Below are 18,031 nucleotides of genomic sequence, written 5' to 3'. Positions count from 1 at the left end.
TATATATATATATATATATATATATATTGGAAAAATTACATGATTACTCACTTTTGGGTTTCTTTTTACAAAATTACCCAAGCTACGTTTCAATGAACAAAATTATACCAAATCAGGTTTGAACTTACAAAACTACCCAAAACAGCAACCTTCACTCAATTAAGGATAGATATTGCCATTTTTACCCCCCAACAACCCCTTCTCCGATCACCCTTCCGGTTGCCCTGATTGGAACAATATGAGAATAGTTCTTCTCAATGATGAATCCTTGGGTTAGGGTATACCTTTCACGACCACGTTGTCAAAATGAACCACTCCTTATTCTCCCTTCTTTGGAAGCATTCCCTACCCCTATTCTCCCTTCTATGAATCATGATTGGAAAATTATGATGATTATGCATGATTGGCATGCATGGACTTATATGACGATGCATGCCAATATGTGAGAGGATATTTGCCACATGGCAAATTGGATATGATTAAAATTTCATAGTCAAGTATGAACCCAATTTCCTCTTTTCACGTGTCAAGTTTCACTCTATATTTACTTAGTATTTATTGAATAATGAATATTTTTAGAAAAGGTGTTCACATTGGTTATAGAAAAAACCACTACCATTTGAGATCAACAGAGCCGCTGCAATATAAATTCTACCATATGAGGTCATCAACAGTGGTTCTTCTTAATAAAAAATAAAATAAAATAAAGAGAGATCGGCTACATGGATCCTTTTCTCTCTAATAAGTTTTATTTGAAGTCATACTTGATTTTAGGCCTAAGCTATGCATGTCATTCCTCTCCACTTCTTCTAAGGTTATTTTAGGTCGACCCCTGATCCTTTTAGTTCCTTCAATTTGAAACTAATCACTCCTGTGTAAAAAAAAAAAAAAAAAAAAAAAAATCTAAAAGCCTCTGTTGAACATGTTCATGCCATTTAAAACGAATTTTTTTAGCTTATCATGTATCCGAGTTACTTCAATGAGCTCTCATATGATCAATCCTTACTTTATACATCCAAGTTTTGCTATCCATCCATTTCAACATCTTCATTTATGCTACACCAAATTTATCAATATGATACTTTTTAAGTACTCAACATTTCGCATCATACATTATAGCAATATGAATGTCCTATAAAATTTTCATTTTAGTTTTAATGGAATACGTTGATCATACAAAAAATCTAGACACACCTCTCTACTCCATCCATCCTATTCTAATTCTTTGATAAACATCATCCTCTATATCACATTCTTTATAATTAAGCTCAGATATATGTCTAAAATATTCACTTTTCCGAATTTCACCCCATCAATTTTCACCACCTCATTGTTTGTCCTTATGTAAAATTTACACAGCACATACTCCGTGCATATTCTACTTATTTTACAACCTTGACCTTTCCTATGATTTAAACTTCCCATCAACCTCAAGAGATAACAATATAGGAAATCTTAATGTCAAAGCATGAAGCACAAAAGTAGTTAGTATGTCCAAAGCAAGGTCAAGGGAAGGATAGCTGAAAACAAAGATTAGGAAGCAGGGAGGTTCAAATAAGGGAGGAGATCCATCACTTTAGGAGGGGTTTGCTGAAGTACTTTGGAGAGCTTTGTGGAAGATTGCTGAAAAGAAGGGGAAAAAAATGAAGAAAAAGTATTATATTTATGTGTTAACTTATTGTGTCAAATCTATTTGATGGGGTTCCATTCTAGCTAGTACCTTAACTATGTTTACCTCTCCTCTTTTGAAGTCTCCCAAGAGTGAGCTAAATAATTTAGAATCATAAGTCAATCCATGGTATCCAATGACATCCATGAATGTAAAATTAAAATTTAACAATGGTAACTATTACCATATAATTATTTATCATTTAATATAATTACTATTTAATTTTATCCTTAATGGGATGATATAAAATTAGAAAAATTAATTTCTTTCCCAGAATTCAAGTATTTTTTATGGAAGTCCCTCTATTAACATGATATTACCTGGTTTGCATCTTAAACATCAAAGGAGATACTTGAGTTATCATAAAACTGAAAAGGCCATCAGAACCTTATTTCATCACATGTGAGCTTTTGTGAGCTTCATGGAAATTTATTGACCTTCCCAAATTGATGGATCAGGGGTGTCTGAGTTCTTCCAAGTGCTTATTGTGGATGGATATCTATCACCTTTAACACCCAAAGCTAAGGATTCAAGTTCAGCCATTTCTTCAGGCATTAATTTCACGGACAAAGCGCCAATGTTCTGGTCAAGGTTTTCAATCTTGGTGGTGCCTGGTATGGGACAGACATCGCTTCCTTGATGGTGAACCCATGCCAATGCAAGCTGAGCAGGAGTGCATCCCTTTCTTGTAGAAATTTCATTTATTCGCTCGAATATGAATTTGTTATGTTCAACATTCTCAGGTTGGAACCTTGGATGAATCTACAAAATAATAAAACTGCACTCTCTCATTATGTATTTATGTGAAAAAAAAAAAGTCATTTTATAATGGCAAAATCTTGTTGTAACCATAAGATTGATCCAGCGCATTGGAGAGGAGCCGGATCTTTTGATACGAGCAAAGGACCTTGGGTTCCATCTATCTACAAATGTAAAGGGCTTGCTAATCTATTATCGGGTCAAGGACACTACTCCCATATGATTAAGATAATCACTTGCTCAGATTGTGATGCATGAATAAATAAATTAAGGGGTGTCAATATGGAATTCTCATAAATAAAGATGGGTAAAGGAATGCACCCTAGTCGCACTGCCCCTGTGCCAGAGCGGGGCTAATTGAGAGGGAGGGAGTGCATATAGGCTTCAACAAAGATGAGGTTTATGGGTTTCATAGAAGGTGGGGGTATCATTTTGAGGTCCTCCGTGTCTAAGAGTAGGAGCCGCACAACCAAGGAGCATCAATTTCTCTGATAAAAATATACAAACCTTTCGATGATCATTCGGAGGAAGACTTTCTAGAAGTTTGGGCCCAGAAGAGAGGAAGCCTCTTCCCAGAGGACTATATGCCACGATACCTATTCCAAGTTCCCTGGATATTCAAGAAATTGAGATCAGAAATTTCAAATATTAGTATCTCAGTAGAAGCAAGAAAATAAAATAGTGAAATATTTTTCAACAACTTACCTACAAGTGGGAATTATTTCTTCCTCTACATCTCTTGACCATAAGGACCACTCCAATTGCACTGCTGTTATAGGGTGGACAGCATGAGCTCTCCTAATTGTGGAAGCAGAAGCCTCAGATAGTCCTATGTACTTAATCTTTCCCTCTCCCACTAGTTTTTTGAGCTCACCCATCTAACATGAAAAGTCAATTAGATTAATTAGGGATATTAATTTTAATGTGATCACCCTTAATCCATGAATGATTGGACTATTTGATTATTCGATAATACAGGTTTTGCCCCCTCGGTTTCTTTGTTCAAGAGTGGGTTGGGTTGGGTTGGGTTGGGTTGGGTTGGGTTGGGTGGGGGTGGGGGTGGGGGTGGGGTGAAGGAGGGCTTGTAATTTGGAAATGGTTGAAGAAGAATTATTTTAAAAATCAGACCGGAATAGGTCAATTCAACTTGGAATTTGAATTGACCAAAGAGTTGATTCCGATTAAACCCAATTCTACAATTAGTGAGTCTATTGATTCCAGAATGCTTCGAATTGAAATCAACGGAAATTGATCCGCTACCTGATTCCAAGTTTTTTTAGACCTTGTGAAGAAGGGAGAGAGAATGTTAATGTGAGTCTCATAGGTTATTATGTGAGAGGTTGTGAGAATTCCTTAAAACATCCCCACCCCCCGCGCCGCTGTCGCCGCCTCCTCTGCTACTCTATCCTATTGAACGTTGTTGGCCAATGACCAACTTATTGGGCGCTAATAGGACCAACTACCACCTACTCCTACACACACCCATTAGCATATAGGGTTCAATCCCACAACCTCCTCTTCTCGGCACCGACTCTTCAAGCCTAAGCTACCATCACTAGTCTAAGCTAGTGTCCGTGAATTCCTTAGGCAAGCATCATATGGATCTCTTCGATATTACATCCTCCTCCCTTGTATTTTGCTCTTATTACATCCCACCGCCCTGTGTTTTTAGAAATTATTTAATCCCCCCCTATTAGATGACGTTGTTAAGGCGGTGTTAGTTTGAATTATAAAAGACGATTTTAACCTTTTGTAATTCAACCACAAATCAAATACTTAATTTACCCCTAGTGTTTTTCAAAACCATTTCCTCCCACATTGAAAAGAGAAGATTGGGTAGTGAAAACCTAAGTATTTTGAAAGAGGTAGTCACTATCTCCAGCAAAGGTGAGGTAGTTATCAAGCAATGACGAAGGTCGCTGGTTATCACTCGGACATCACCTGATTCAGATTTCTCTATCCGCGAATGGAGTCTTGATGCTTGAAGTTAACCAGTTACCATTCATGATCACTCGAACATCGCTAGAGTTCAGCATCGATTCGTCTTTCACGGGAGAAGATCGAGAATGGGCAAGGGTGGGTTGAAGTGGAAAGTTTCCATGAGTCCATGTATATCATAGTTTTGTGATTGGAAGGGTGAAATAGTCTTTTGACAATATTAAAAGGTAAATTAGGTATTATAAAAATATTAGTGTAACTTAACGGTATAAACTTAACTGTGTGAGTGTTTTAGTAAAAATTAACATAATATGGGAGAGGATTATGTAATTTCTGAAAACAAAGGAGGGGATATAATAAGAGCAAAGTATGGGGGAGGGGTGTAAATTGTTAAAAAAAAAAATAAAAAATAAAAAATAAAAAATAAAAATTACCGTGACTTCAATGGGAACTCGGGTATCAATTCGGTGCTGATAATAGAGATCGATACAATCAAGCTGAAGCCTCTTCAAGCTTGCCTCACAGGCCGCTCTCACGTATGCCGGATCCCCTCGGATATCCCTCTTCTTCCCCACCTCCACAATTATGTTACCAAACTTAGAGGCCAATTCCACCTTCTCTCTCCTTCCTTTCAGAGCCTAATGAACAATTGGGGATGGAGATGGGGATGGGGGAGATCTTATAAAAACCTCATCAAAGACTGAAAACAAAACACAAAACCAGAATTAAAATTTTGAAAAACCCAGTAAAAAAAAGTGACCTTTCCGAGGAGGATTTCATTGGTGTGAGGGCCATAAACATCAGAGGTGTCAAGGAAGGTGATACCACTGTTATTGGAATGGTGGATGAGAGCTATCATCTCCTCCTCAGGCTTTCGAAAGCCATAGGCGGCCGACATGCCCAGGCAGCCAAGTCCCTGAGCTGACACTTCCAGGCCTTGTGACCCCAGTTTCATCCTCCCTACACTTACTGCCATCGATCTTCGTTTACACTTTTCGAAGCACCGGCCACCGATCGAAGAATAGATAATATTAACACAATCGGAGACGGAAACGGAAACAGAGAAGGAGACGGAGACGGAAACTTACTCTCTTCCAGTCTTTCGATCACCCCTTTTTTTTGGTAAACTTTCGATCACCCTTTACCCTCCGGAACCTATGCCTCAAGAAATAAAGATAGAGAATTCACGAAAGCACCGACATCCTTATCGCCTTAAAATATTTAAGGTGGCCCGGGAACAAGGTTCTTAACTCGGGAATCGGGATCGGATGGATTTAATGATTTATCATTTATTTCAGTTTAAAAAAAAAAAAAATATATATATATATATATATATATTTAAATATATGACCTTTTTAACTTTTGGATCCTACGATCAAGGATTCAATTCCATTGGTGTCGAATTCGCTGTACCAATTGTATCATATCAGTGTCATGATCTGAGATTGATATTGATATCCGATCGATTTGGATCAATTAATCATATCATTTTAGGGGTAAAATAATAATAAAAAAAGGTAAAAAATGATCAATAAACACTAGATACCGATATCAATACCTAAATCCACGCCTACGAATGGATCCGTAAAGATACTAGGAAACGATCTAAACTAATATGGATCTAATTCAAGCAATTTCACCGATGTTGACCCCTTTTTGAATCCATGCTCAGGAATGCTTATTTCCACCCTTATTTTTTCTAGTCGCACCTTAGTGGTTGGCTTAGTGAATTCAGTGCTTGTAAGCATGCACTGCATGCCGCTTCTGCTTTTTCTAGTCGCGCCTTAGTGGTTGGCTTAGTGAATTCAGTGCTTATAAGCATGCACTGCATGCCCCTTCTGTTTTTTTCTAGTCGCACCTTAGTGGTTGACATTTATTCTAGTCGCACCTTAGTGGTTGGCTTAGTGAATGCAGTGTTTATAAGCATATACTGCTTGTTGTTTCTGCTTGAAAAGCAAACTTGAAGGTCAATCTCATATGGGTGTGTGAGTTTGCATTTAATGTGTCTTTGCCCCCACCTTTCCTGTCATACCCTTTATCCCTCTATTGTGTATGAGTAAAGTCCTACTGGGGGGAAAAAAAATAAAATAAAAAGGGATTTAAGTAGCAATAATCAGTATTCTACTTTTCGTTGTGACGAAGTATTGGGGAGTCAATACTCCATTTGAGTTAGGAATGAAAGTTTGGCCCTAACAAACCGAACTCACCCTGAGCCCCGAACAGGGCTTGGGCCAAGTTTTTTGACCCTAAGGGCGGGTTAGGATTGAAAAACCCCAATCATGGGTGAAGGTTGGGTCGGACTCAAGTTGAGGCCTCAGCCTGGCCTAAAATTTAACCCTAAATTTTTATATTATAATTTAGGGCTCCTATTGGTATTTTATTTCTCTATAATGTTTTAATGTATAAGATATGAAGAGCAAAAACAGGTCAATGAAGATTATTCCAACTAGGGATGTCAACCGGTTAGGCTACCGGTCTCGGTCAGGCTTTATCGGGCTTGACCACTTGAAAGCTTTGCACTATGAACGCCCATTTAAATAAACAAGCCTAGCTTTGGGGGGCATGGTATGATTTATAATCGGTTCGATCGGTGTCAGGCTTTAAACGTGCTTTCTTAATCGGGCCTTAACTGGGCTACGAACCTATTTAAGTTTAAACGGGTTTTAAACGTGTCTACCCTAAAATTATTTTCTTAAGTTGGTTGAATGCATGCCCAGAAATATGTGAGGCAAATCTTTAATAAAAAAGAGAAATGACATGAGATTACGGTTGTTCTTACAAAGAAAAAGAAGAGATTATGACATTTACAATTTACAAAATAAAGTTTAATTAAATCAAATCCTATTACAAAGCAAAGGGTAAGAAAGCTTAATTTGTTTCTTACTAGTAGTGGAAAAATAAAAATTTTATGTAGTATCAAAGGGGGTCAGGCTATAACGAGTCAGCTCAAGTCGGGCATATAAATGTGTCGGTTAGGTCAGCCACCCGTCAGGCTAGCTATTTGCACTGTGAACGCCCATTTAATAAATGTGTTGGGCTCAAGCTCGACACGTTTATTAAACAGGCCGGTCTAGGTCGGGCCGTAAACGTGTCGGGCTTTGTCAGGCCTATCGATGCGGGCTCAGAATTGACACCCCTAATTCCAACCATTGCAGAAGCCAGGGTCGACACAACCAAGCCCAACCCGACCTTGACAAGGTCAATTAGGGCCAGATTGGGCCTAAACATGAACCCGACCTGGTTGGGTTGGGCTTGGGTTAAATTTTGAGGACCTAAGATTGGGTTAAGGTTTTAAGAAACCTGGCCCAACCCGGCCCTATTTCACCCCTAATTTGAATGGATTAGACTAAAATGATCAACTTTTTTTTTTTTTTGGTAGAATAAATTGATCAACTTTTATTGAGAGAAAATAAATAAATAAAGGATTGATGGTGAGAGAGTGAAAATTGAAAGGAGTGAGATCCCGCAAAGTGACTGTTTCAGATATTTGGGCTCTACCTTAAACAAGAAAGGTGAGATTGATGATGATGTTTCCCACAGAACTAAAGTAAGATGGATGAAATAGAGTGGGGCGTCTGGAGTATTATGTGATCGATGTATCCCTTTAAAGCTTAAGAAAAAATTCTATAAGACAGTCATAACACCGGCTATGACGTATGGTGTAGAATGTTGGACAGTCAAGAAGTGTAACATAGATAAATTGAGTGTGACTGAGATGAAGATGTTAAGATGGATGTGTGGCAAAACCCTGAGAGATAGAATAAGAAATTACCAGGTTAATTAGAACTGATTTAGGAATTGCCCAAATTTAGGATAAGCTCAGAGAATGTCAATTACGATGGTTTGGACATGTCCAAAGGAGGCCTTCGGATGCCCCAATTTAGAAGAGTGATAGATGCAGATGGATTGAGCTAAAAAGGCTAGGAGCAAATGAAAAATGACCATTGATGAGTTAGTAAGAAGAGACATGCAAAAGTTAAGTCTTCACCCAAGTATGACATCTAACAGAGTAGACTGGAGGGCTAAGATCCGAGTTGCTGATTGTTCGTGAGTGGGATGTCCCAAAGAGTTTTTTTTTTTCTCCATATGGATCCATGTATTCAACCCCGTTTAGTTTGAATAAGGTCGAGTTATGATGTTGTTTTGTAAAATAAATAAATAAATAAAGGATTCTTCCGTTCTTCCATTAGCATTAGAGACATGAAGAGCTTCTAGAGAGAGAAAAAAGAAGGGTGATACTTTGATCATCACAAAACTGAAAAGACCATCAACCTTATTTCATTACACAGTGAAACTCAAAGACTTCGAAAAGAAAGTGACATTACATTTTAAGAGCTTTGTGAGTTTCATGGGAACAATTTTCTTTTAAAATCGAAAGAAAATTTGAAGTTCATCTTGGAATAACAAAATTATTGACCTTTCCAGGTTGATGGATCAGGGGTGTCTGAGTTCTTCCAAGTTCTCATTGTGGATGGATATCTTTCACCTTTTACACCCAAAGCCAAGGATTCAAGTTCAGCCATTTCGTTGGGAGTTAATTTCACAGACAAAGCACCTATGTTTTGGTTGAGGTTTGCAATCTTGGTGGTGCCTGGTATGGGACAAACATCGCTTCCTTGGTGGTGAACCCATGCCAATGCAAGCTGAGCAGGAGTGCATCCCTTTCTGGTAGAAATTTCATTTACTCGCTCGAATATAAGTTTGTTATGTTCAACATTCTCAGGTTGGAACCTTGGATGAATCTACAAAATAATAGAAAGAACTTTCTTGTTAATTTTTTTCCCTTTTAGTATGGGTACATTTTATTTTATTTTATTTTTGTGATAAGGGTAAATCTTGTTACTTCAAAAAAAAAAATTAAAAACCATTTTTCATCCTTACATGAAATAAATTTTAGAAATAAAGTTAGGCAAGGGGACAAGGGTTGCTAAAATAAGATTATAACTTTTTAGTTCACTGCTTGGTGATAATAAATCATCTTTGTGTTATCATGTGTAAAGGTAATGTAATAATTCTTACTAATGGATGTCTAGGATATTATGTGAACTAGTCACATGTTAGATTTTGGAACAAAATTCAATATATCCTCTTATCTAGTGGATACCCTCTTGTGCTTGTCCATGCAACCCTCTTAGTTGTGGGTGCAAGTTTAGCCTCGCGAGCCAGAGGGCTGCCCAAAGCTCATCCTAAAATTTTAGGAATTGGGCTGGGCTTTTTGGAAGGGGTTCCTCTACTGTGCAATAGAGGTGGTAGCTCAGATCCAATGCCTTGGAACTCTTCGAGGCCACGCCCGTGTGTTGGGTTCTGTGCTAGGGCATTCCAAGGCGTTGGATCTAACCACCTCTATTGCACAGTAAAAGCCGGATCCAAGCTTTTCAGCCTATAGGCTAGGTTAGGGTTGAAATTCCAAAACTGGGTCATTTAAATAGACTTGGGAGCTCAGCCTGCCTTATCCTACCATATAAATACATACACAAGATTTTTACAGATGTATTCAAAGTAAGGGTCATAGATTAAGTATCAAATTTTACATCTAATATGATCACATATTTAAAGTTACACAGGCTGAGTCGGGCCTGACCAGAGCTCTAGGAACCCCGGGCTGGGCCTTATTTTCAAAAGCCCAGCCAAGCCCTGTTGCATCCATACTCTTAGCAGTCCCTTTGGTCACTTGACCAACTCAGTTTGATGTGAGCAAAGGAACTTGGCTTAATTCCATCTGTCTAAAAAAAAATTCAGCACCATCCAAAAGGGATTGCCAATATCCTATTGGGTCAAGACCCTACTCTCTCATATGATTAAGCTAATCAGTTGCTCAGACTATGATGCATGAATAAATAAAGGAAGTGTTTGAATGACACTTTTAAGGGTTGTCAATATGAAAATCTCATAAATGAAGAAATACAAACCTTTCGTCGGTCATTTGCAGTAAGATTTTCTAAAAGTTTGGGCCCTGAAGAGAGGAAACCTCTTCCCAGAGGACTATATGCCACAATACCTATTCCAAATTCTCTGGATATTCAAGAAATTTAGATCAGAAATTTCAAATATTAGTATCTTAATTAGTAGAAGTAAGAAAATAAAATAGTGAAACATATTTCAACAACTTACCTACAAGTAGGAATTATTTCTTCTTCTACATCTCTTGACCATAAGGACCACTCCAATTGCACTGCTGTTATAGGGTGAACAACATGAGCTCTCCTAATTGTGGAAGGAGAAGCCTCAGATAGTCCAATGTACTTGATCTTTCCCTCTTCCACTAGTTTTTTGAGCTCACCCATCTAACATGAAGAGTCGATTAGATTAATTAGCTAGGGATATCATTTTTTAAGGTGACCAATCATAATTCATGAATGATTGAGCTACATTGATTATTCGATATATAGGCTTTGGCCCTACAGTTTCTATTTTTTCATGGGGGATGGGGATGGGGAGGGGGAGGGGGGGGGGGGGGGGGGGGGGGCTTCAATTTGAAAATGGTTGAGGAATAATTGTTTAAAGAATCCGATCGAAAATGAGTGAATTCAACTTGGAATTGATCAAATAGTTGATTCCGATAAAACCCAATTTTACATGTCACGAGTTGGTGATTCTAGAATGCTTTGAATTGAAATCAATGGAGACTGACCCTGCATCCGATTTGTAGTTTTTTAAACCTTGTAAAGGAAGCATCTCTTACTTAGGTACACATCTATGAACTAAAAGAGAAAGTACCAGCGTAAGTCCCATGAATTTTTCTGTGAGAGCTCATGTAGATTCTCTTCAACTCAAGCATTGTAGAAAATATGTTTTTTTTTCAAAAAAAAAAAAAAAAAAAAAAAAGGATAAAAAGGAAGTATGCACTGCCCTTGCCAGATTATGATATACCCTCACCATTGAAGGGATCTTTTTTCAAGAAAAATAAATAAATAAATAAAAAGAAGCATGCACCGCCCTTGTGTAGATTTTAATATTTTATAGTTATATAATAATAAGTGGGTCCCTCTCTCCTATTCTGATCATGTGGACCTATTCTGATCATGTGGACCTAAATGTATGATTTTTTCATTTTCTTGATATGTAATACTGTAAGGTGAAGATTCCTTCCTCCAAAAAGAAAAAAAGAAAAAAAGAAAAATAATACGAATGCAAAAAAGCTGCAGAGAAGGTGAAAGAACACACCGTGACTTCAATGGGAACTCGGGTATCAATCCGGTGTTGATAGTAGAGATCGATGCAATCAAGCTGAAGCCTCTTCAAACTTGCCTCACAGGCCGCTCTCACATATGCCGGATCCCCTCGGATTTCCCTTTTCCCTTCCTCCAAAACTATGTTTCCAAACTTAGAGGCCAATTCCACCTTCTCTCTCCTTCCTTTCAGAGCCTAAACATTAATGGTAGGGTGGGAGGTTGGGGGGGTGGGGGACCTTAATTAAAAACCTCAAAGCCTGAAAATTGAAAAATCCCAGTCGAAGACTTACCTACTTACAAGAAAAAAAAAATTTTTTTTTAAAAATTAAAAAATTTTACCTTTCCGAGGAGGATTTCATTGGTGTGAGGACCATAAACATCAGAGGTGTCAAGGAAAGTGATACCACTGTTAATGGAATGGTGGATTAGAGCTATCATCTCCTCCTCAGGCTTTCTAGAGCCATAGGCATCTGACATGCCCATACAGCCAAGTCCCTGGGCTGACACTTCCAGGCCTTGTGACCCCAATTTCATCCTCCCTACTCTTGCTGCCATCTCGTTTACAGTATTCTTAAGAACAGATTAAAAAACCCAAATGGGACACTCTCTTCTTGTTTTCAAGCACCCCTTATCCTCCGGTATTTATATATAAAATAAAGATCCAAAAGAGGACACTTAGGTGGTCCTCTCACTAGCTCATGTCAACCTAATGCGTGAACGGAGCCGGAGGAAAGGATAAGAAGGTTGAAGATCACGTCAGCACTGACGTCATCATCGACCTTAAAATATCTATAGGTTAATATTCACCCCTACTTAAAAAAAAAAAAAAAAAAAATCTTTTTCAAGCCTATTGCAAAGGGGAGTAGGTTCTGGCTCCTCCATTGCACAAAAGAGACGATCCAACCAACGCTCTAGAGTACCTTGGCATAGAACCACACACAAATGTATGCCTCGAGACACTCTAGGGCATTGGATTTGAGCTATTGTCTTTATTGCATATTAGAGAAACCCTGCCCAAGTAGTAGTCAATATTCCATTTGAATAGATTAAAATGAACAATTTTTGTCGAGAAAAAAAAGATTCTTGTATTAACATTAGAGGCATGAAGCATGGTGTCTGGATCAGCTCCTCACGTAGAGATACGGAATAAAATTACTTGATCTTAACATCTTTGTTCTCAATCACAAAAACCTAACTGCCCAAAAAGTTTCTACTCTTTTTTTTCTCATCAACTTTGTGTCCTTGAATTGTTTAAGGTCATCAAATTTTCTTAAGTGTGTCTTCGATTTGTCTTCCTTTGCTTTTTCATTTTTGTTCTTCTCGTCCGTCTTAACCTGAATGATAATTTGGTCAAGATTCTTGTCTTTCCTTTTGTGCTTTATATTAGATATGAAATCACTAGGATATTGGCAACAGAGTCAGGGCATACAATATAATTATAAATGATTTTATTCCTCAACTTCAAAGTAATAGTATCACACGTATTATCTTGTTTACAATAATCACAAATTTGATTGAATACATTTATAGTTGATTATGCTAAACCAAGCATTTTTTTTCTTGGACCATCTCCATGAAAGAGACTAAAAACTTACTGGTAAATAATTTTATTTAATTTCTCGTATTTATTGGACTATTAAACATCAAATCAACCATTTGGGTTTGATTATTAAGTACATCAAGATTCCAGGAAGCAATCCACATTGAAAGTGAAAAATGAAAGAAAACTGAGTCTCTTAGCCTGAATTAATTAGCTTTCCTGCAATTGGACCTAATCTCACCATTGGAGCCAGTGAGTGGGCTAATGTTTCCCATCCTAATCATGGAGTCACCGAAATCTTTGAGGAAAGACAGAGAGTTTGCAGTATAAGCTTTGACTTGATAATCAATGAGGCCATTACCACCATTGAAGAGTGCTTGATCTGAGTGTAGAATGCCCTTGAAGTTGAGCAAGTTGGTGTAATAAGCGCTATCAAAGATATTAGGAGTGGTGGTGTCTAGAGGGGCGAGATTGCTGTCATCACCTGAGATGGGACATATCTTCTTCAAAGATGCTGCATATCCCTTGTTTATGTTGGTGTCATTGTAGATCCGAGATCTGTATACTGTGCACCTTGTCATCCCTATTGTGTGAGACCCTGGCCATAAAATTATAGAAGAAAAGTAGTTAGCACAATAGTATCTTGAGATTGGGTCTGGGTTCTCTCCCCACGGGGGTAGTTTACCAATGAAACGGAATCTCCCTTGTTTTATAGTTGTATCAGTTAGGATAGAGATTTTGTTTCATTGGTAATTACCCTTGTGGGGAGGCACTCCACGTGGGTAGAGAATCTGGATTTGCTGAGATTTGGGTAGAATTCAATTCATCATTAAATGTTGGTCCTTTAAAAGAGGGTCATGACCCAAGTGACTAAGGAGTGTGGATCAAAGAACCATTCCATTTATGTGGATCAGAATCATACGTCCTCGTATGGATTCTCTCCCCATACATGTATTTATGCCACAGAATCTTCCTTGTTTTGTAGCTCCATTGGTTATGATAGAGATTCTACTTCATTGGTAGTTACCCATGTGGGGAGGGATCCCACGTGGACAGAGTGGGCAGAGAATCTGGATTTGTTGAGATTTGGGTAGAAATCAATTCATCCTTATATGCTAGTTTACAGTGTTGGGACTCAGATAGAATTCATCGATAAAAAACTGAACCTTTTAAAATAAGGTGATGACCCAAGTGACCAAAGAGTATGGATTGAAGAACCATTCTCTTACCAATTTGATCCGCATAAATGGAATCCACTGGATCAAGGTCGTACGTATGTCCTAGTATGAAAACCTAATCCACACTCAGGATCAAGTCCTTATGAGCCTTCACATCGGATTATACATATAGAACCCCAACATATATAGTATGGTACTCAAAACTAACTTTTTGAGGGTTTCATCTACCATGAAATTTCTAAATGATAAGAATGGTTCATTAGAGCAAACCGCGTACCTGAAAGAGCCACCAAATCCTTGGGAGTGAGTCCTTTATTTTTGAAATCGGATATAAGAGTACTAAGATTCGAGAAAGGGGATGGGAGTTGGACGTCTGCAGCACTTGCGCTTGCCGTGGTTGAATCTCTTCTTCCTAAATAGACTATCCATGGTGCTCCACCCAACTGAAAATTAAGGCTCCAAATTAAATCACACAAGAAAATCATATGGATCAAAAGGAGTGTGGATCACAATTTCGAACCATTTTTTGTATGATCTAATTCACACAGATGGAATTCACCACAGGAAAAACTACTACTTACAACGACCGTGGCGTCACGAGCAACAATGGCAAGGATATCAGCACAAGAAACAACCCCGGGACATACTCTCTCTAGCTCGGACTTGATTTTGTCCACCACCTCGAATCCTCGCAGCGAATTAAGATTGGGCTTAGCTAACTTCTCGCTTGTGAAGTTTGCCGTGCTGTCTAACAGTAAAGACCCATCACACCCCTGTTTTGCACGCCCATTCACATTGTGATTATCAAATCCAGATACATATGAACAGTCTCTCTCTCTCTCTCACACACACACACGCACACGCACACGCGCACACACACACAAAACAAGGTAGTCATCTACACCCATCAAGTCCACCCCATAGGAAGGAACCTAGCTAGATCATGTAGCCTTGCAAGGTTCAAAAACCCTATCCAAAAGATATAGAAAGCTGAGTCTGGATTCTCTTCCAATATGGTAACTTTCTCATATGAGATCTCATCGTCCACAAAATATCAAACCACGAGTTAATAGTACATTAAATACTTTAACTCATGGTCTACGAGTATAGATTAGGTTCTCACACAATCCCGATTCACACATGGAATAAACAACGAGACTAGATTCTATTTGTGTGGATCAAGATTGTATGAGAACCACAAGAACCTGATGTGGGTGTAGATACCCTATGAACAGTAAAATCCCATGTGGGCTGGTAAACTCGTCACATGTATTTGTAAGCAGGAAAAAAAAAAAAAAAAGACTATGTTTGACGATGAAATTTAACTTAAACTTAGAACCATATATACCATATTAGGTTTTAATATTATTATTTGCTGACCTTTAGCAAAAAAAATCTATACCATATTAGGTTAATGGGTTCAGCGGAACCTAGTGCTTGCCCCACCCCTCCACCCCACACACACACTCACACAGAAGATTAATAAAAACCCACAGAGAAAAGGGGGTTGGGGGGAGTGTTATTGGAATAGTGAGGAGGACTTGCGTTAACAAAGCAGTCATGGAAATGGAGACGGAGAAGAGAGGCACCCATTCGGAGCTCTGTAGCTACCGCAGAGATAACAATAGACTTAATGATAAACGGGGCTTTGGGGCATGAAGTTGAATAGAAATCTGGCGATAGCTGCGCATAGACTTGATGACCATAATGTATCAACAAAAAGATAGTGAAGCATAACTTAAACATAAAGTAGGTGGAGGAAGCCATGACTTTGCTGTAGGGAGACTTGAAATAAAGAGCTTTATGTGTGTATATATATAGAAAGAAAAAAACCCACTCACTTGCAAGCACACGCTTTTACACAACAGGTGTGAAAAGAACGTGCTACACCCATATCCTCCCATTGGTTCGCACGCTGACATGTACCTACCTCAACAGGATAGCGCCTCTTGGTTTTTGGTTGGTAAACAGCTAATTAATTGCTAATTATATATAGATGGGCTATCTATTCATACACACAATCATTGTTGGATTTCTACGATTTTTCTATTTATTTTTCATTTATTTAGTTATTTGTTCAGTTGCATTGTTATTCATCCTTAAGTTTTATAGTTGGGTTTAAGCATTGAATAATTATTGAAATCTTCTTTCTTAGTCATTGATGACTTTCAATCCCATAATACACATCAACTTCTGATTCCTCTTTTATTTTTAATAACTGAGATAAGATGTTAATTAGGTTCTAGGTGACAACCTATAATAGTGATATTTACCGATCAATTTGATTGATCAAATTGGGTATACAAACATGTCAGTTTATTGATGAATCGGAATTTCACTGGATTTGAATTTGAAGCTTTTAGCAAGTCAAAGACGTGATATGAATTAGATTATATATGTAAAGTAAGTTATTATAAAGTAACAAAAAATAACGAAGGATCAAGTTTCCCCACACTCATGTCCCTTGACTATAGCCGGCCACTGGATGACTGAAAGGAAAAATATATTTGAATTCGTCAATAAAGCGGGGATAGTTATTTGTTGATGTGACAATCCTATGACGTTATCATTGGTGAGTAAGAGATTCTTCACACTTGATGGTTGAAGGAAACTTTTGCCAATAACAAATATGGAAAAGGGGAAAATATGTCGGTGGTGTGCTGCACACCAGCGGGAAACACCAATGGGGGCCAGGATAGGTAGATAGACACACTGCATGTTAGTGCATGACATGCATCCTATAAACCCATCCTTTTCCCAACAAATATATTCAATATCTTTCGTGTGGGATTGTAGAACTACTGGAAACTTCAGTATAAGGGATTTGACAAAAAAAAAAAAAAAAAAAAAGCCTTAAGCATCGGAGAAAATAGTATACCAGGTCATATACTGAATTTGGTAATTTGATTCAACCAAATGGCCTATTAAGTGTATGATTTTATCTTAATTTTTTCAACAATTTCTATGAACTTGATACCTTAAAATTTTCAAATATTTTCAAACCTTGTAATGACACTTGAAGATGTAAAATTAGTCTAGAATTTTAACCATCTATATGGATGAGAAGTCCTCTAAATTACGAGAATGGATTTTCTACAAGCATGTTCACCTATAAATACATGTTAGGTATTGACATCTGTCCCTTTTGCTTCTATATATACCACTATTTATTATTTAAATGGTAATAAAATGGGACATGTGTTAACACCTAAATTATACATGCAGAGAAAATGATCTCTCAACTGACTACCACTTGACAATTATTGAGCTGACGAAGGAAGAGATTTTTGACATAGGTTTGGTGGAATATCAAAGATAACAGTTTTTCAAATCAACTTTGAATTACTCAAGTTTTAGCCACTTGAGCTAAAATTCAGATGGGATTTGGATAAGTGAGCTTTTTTTTTTGGGTCTGTATCTTCGAAGGGAAGGCGGGGAATGAACCTATTATTCAGATATTTAGAACTATGATAACTAGAAAAAGAAAAAAAAAATTTCCAGTTCACTCAAAAAAAAAAAACAAAATCAATACTGTCAATTTCAAAATCTCATTTTCTATATCCAATTATAGAATAAATGTTACCAACTACTATCCCAAACTAAAAATATGTCACATACACATGCATGCACTCGTGCACGCATTAACACATACACATGCAATTTTTTTTCCCTAGAAATCAGTACATAGTTATTCCTATTAATAATATAGAGAAGGATATACAAAGAATATGATTATGTATTAAAAAAAAAAATTACAAAAGACTTTATATTCCAC

General features: G+C 37.6%; 3 protein-coding genes across 4 annotated transcripts; all 3 read right to left on the bottom strand.

The window, feature by feature from the left end:
• Window positions 1-1,931: 1,931 nt before the first annotated feature.
• On the bottom strand, window positions 1,932-5,655 carry LOC122091650 (auxin-induced protein PCNT115-like). Of its 2 annotated transcripts, XM_042661689.1 has the most exons (6): window positions 5,455-5,652; window positions 5,127-5,357; window positions 4,801-5,004; window positions 3,134-3,306; window positions 2,936-3,038; window positions 1,932-2,431 (listed from the first exon to the last, which is right to left on the bottom strand). In XM_042661689.1, the coding sequence occupies exons 2-6, from the start codon at window positions 5,340-5,342 to the stop codon at window positions 2,099-2,101; spliced, it is 1,029 nt and encodes a 342-aa protein (XP_042517623.1). In that variant the 5' UTR covers window positions 5,343-5,357; window positions 5,455-5,652; the 3' UTR covers window positions 1,932-2,098. The 2 variants fall into 2 exon arrangements, with proteins under 2 accessions (XP_042517623.1, XP_042517624.1); XM_042661690.1 differs by having other exon boundaries at window positions 2,264-2,447; window positions 5,127-5,655.
• A 2,927-nt stretch (window positions 5,656-8,582) lies between these two features.
• LOC122091651 (probable aldo-keto reductase 3) lies at window positions 8,583-12,195 on the bottom strand. The gene is made up of 5 exons (XM_042661692.1): window positions 11,878-12,195; window positions 11,531-11,731; window positions 10,478-10,650; window positions 10,276-10,378; window positions 8,583-9,108 (listed from the first exon to the last, which is right to left on the bottom strand). The coding sequence occupies exons 1-5, from the start codon at window positions 12,091-12,093 to the stop codon at window positions 8,776-8,778; spliced, it is 1,026 nt and encodes a 341-aa protein (XP_042517626.1). The 5' UTR covers window positions 12,094-12,195; the 3' UTR covers window positions 8,583-8,775.
• Window positions 12,196-13,133: 938 nt separating this feature from the next.
• On the bottom strand, window positions 13,134-16,025 carry LOC122091653 (cationic peroxidase 1-like). Its single transcript, XM_042661694.1, has 4 exons — window positions 15,802-16,025; window positions 14,838-15,029; window positions 14,534-14,699; window positions 13,134-13,676 (listed from the first exon to the last, which is right to left on the bottom strand). The coding sequence occupies exons 1-4, from the start codon at window positions 16,021-16,023 to the stop codon at window positions 13,285-13,287; spliced, it is 972 nt and encodes a 323-aa protein (XP_042517628.1). The 5' UTR covers window positions 16,024-16,025; the 3' UTR covers window positions 13,134-13,284.
• Window positions 16,026-18,031: the final 2,006 nt, after the last annotated feature.

Source organism: Macadamia integrifolia, chromosome 10 (genome assembly GCF_013358625.1).
Source record: "Macadamia integrifolia cultivar HAES 741 chromosome 10, SCU_Mint_v3, whole genome shotgun sequence".
In the NCBI taxonomy this organism is placed as follows: domain Eukaryota; kingdom Viridiplantae; phylum Streptophyta; class Magnoliopsida; order Proteales; family Proteaceae; genus Macadamia; species Macadamia integrifolia.
The sequence above is the reverse complement of the archived record's forward strand: the minus strand, read 5'-3'. Positions and strand labels throughout refer to the sequence as shown.

Excerpts from the sequence above, each read along its gene's own strand:
- LOC122091650 (XM_042661689.1), bottom strand. The coding sequence starts at position 5,342 with ATGGCAGTAAGTGTAGGGAGGATGAAACTGGGGTCACAAGGCCTGGAA. Across the intron at positions 5,005-5,126 it reads ATGAAATCCTCCTCGGAAAG|GCTCTGAAAGGAAGGAGAGA; the intron begins GTCACTTTTTTT and ends ATTGTTCATTAG. Across the intron at positions 3,307-4,800 it reads GAGTTCCCATTGAAGTCACG|ATGGGTGAGCTCAAAAAACT; the intron begins GTAATTTTTATT and ends TTTTCATGTTAG.
- LOC122091651 (XM_042661692.1), bottom strand. The coding sequence starts at position 12,093 with ATGGCAGCAAGAGTAGGGAGGATGAAATTGGGGTCACAAGGCCTGGAA. Across the intron at positions 10,651-11,530 it reads GAGTTCCCATTGAAGTCACG|ATGGGTGAGCTCAAAAAACT; the intron begins GTGTGTTCTTTC and ends TCTTCATGTTAG. Across the intron at positions 10,379-10,477 it reads GAAATAATTCCTACTTGTAG|AGAATTTGGAATAGGTATTG; the intron begins GTAAGTTGTTGA and ends TTGAATATCCAG.
- LOC122091653 (XM_042661694.1), bottom strand. The coding sequence starts at position 16,023 with ATGGCTTCCTCCACCTACTTTATGTTTAAGTTATGCTTCACTATCTTT. Across the intron at positions 14,700-14,837 it reads CTCGTGACGCCACGGTCGTT|TTGGGTGGAGCACCATGGAT; the intron begins GTAAGTAGTAGT and ends CTTAATTTTCAG. Across the intron at positions 13,677-14,533 it reads GGATTTGGTGGCTCTTTCAG|GGTCTCACACAATAGGGATG; the intron begins GTACGCGGTTTG and ends TTTTATGGCCAG.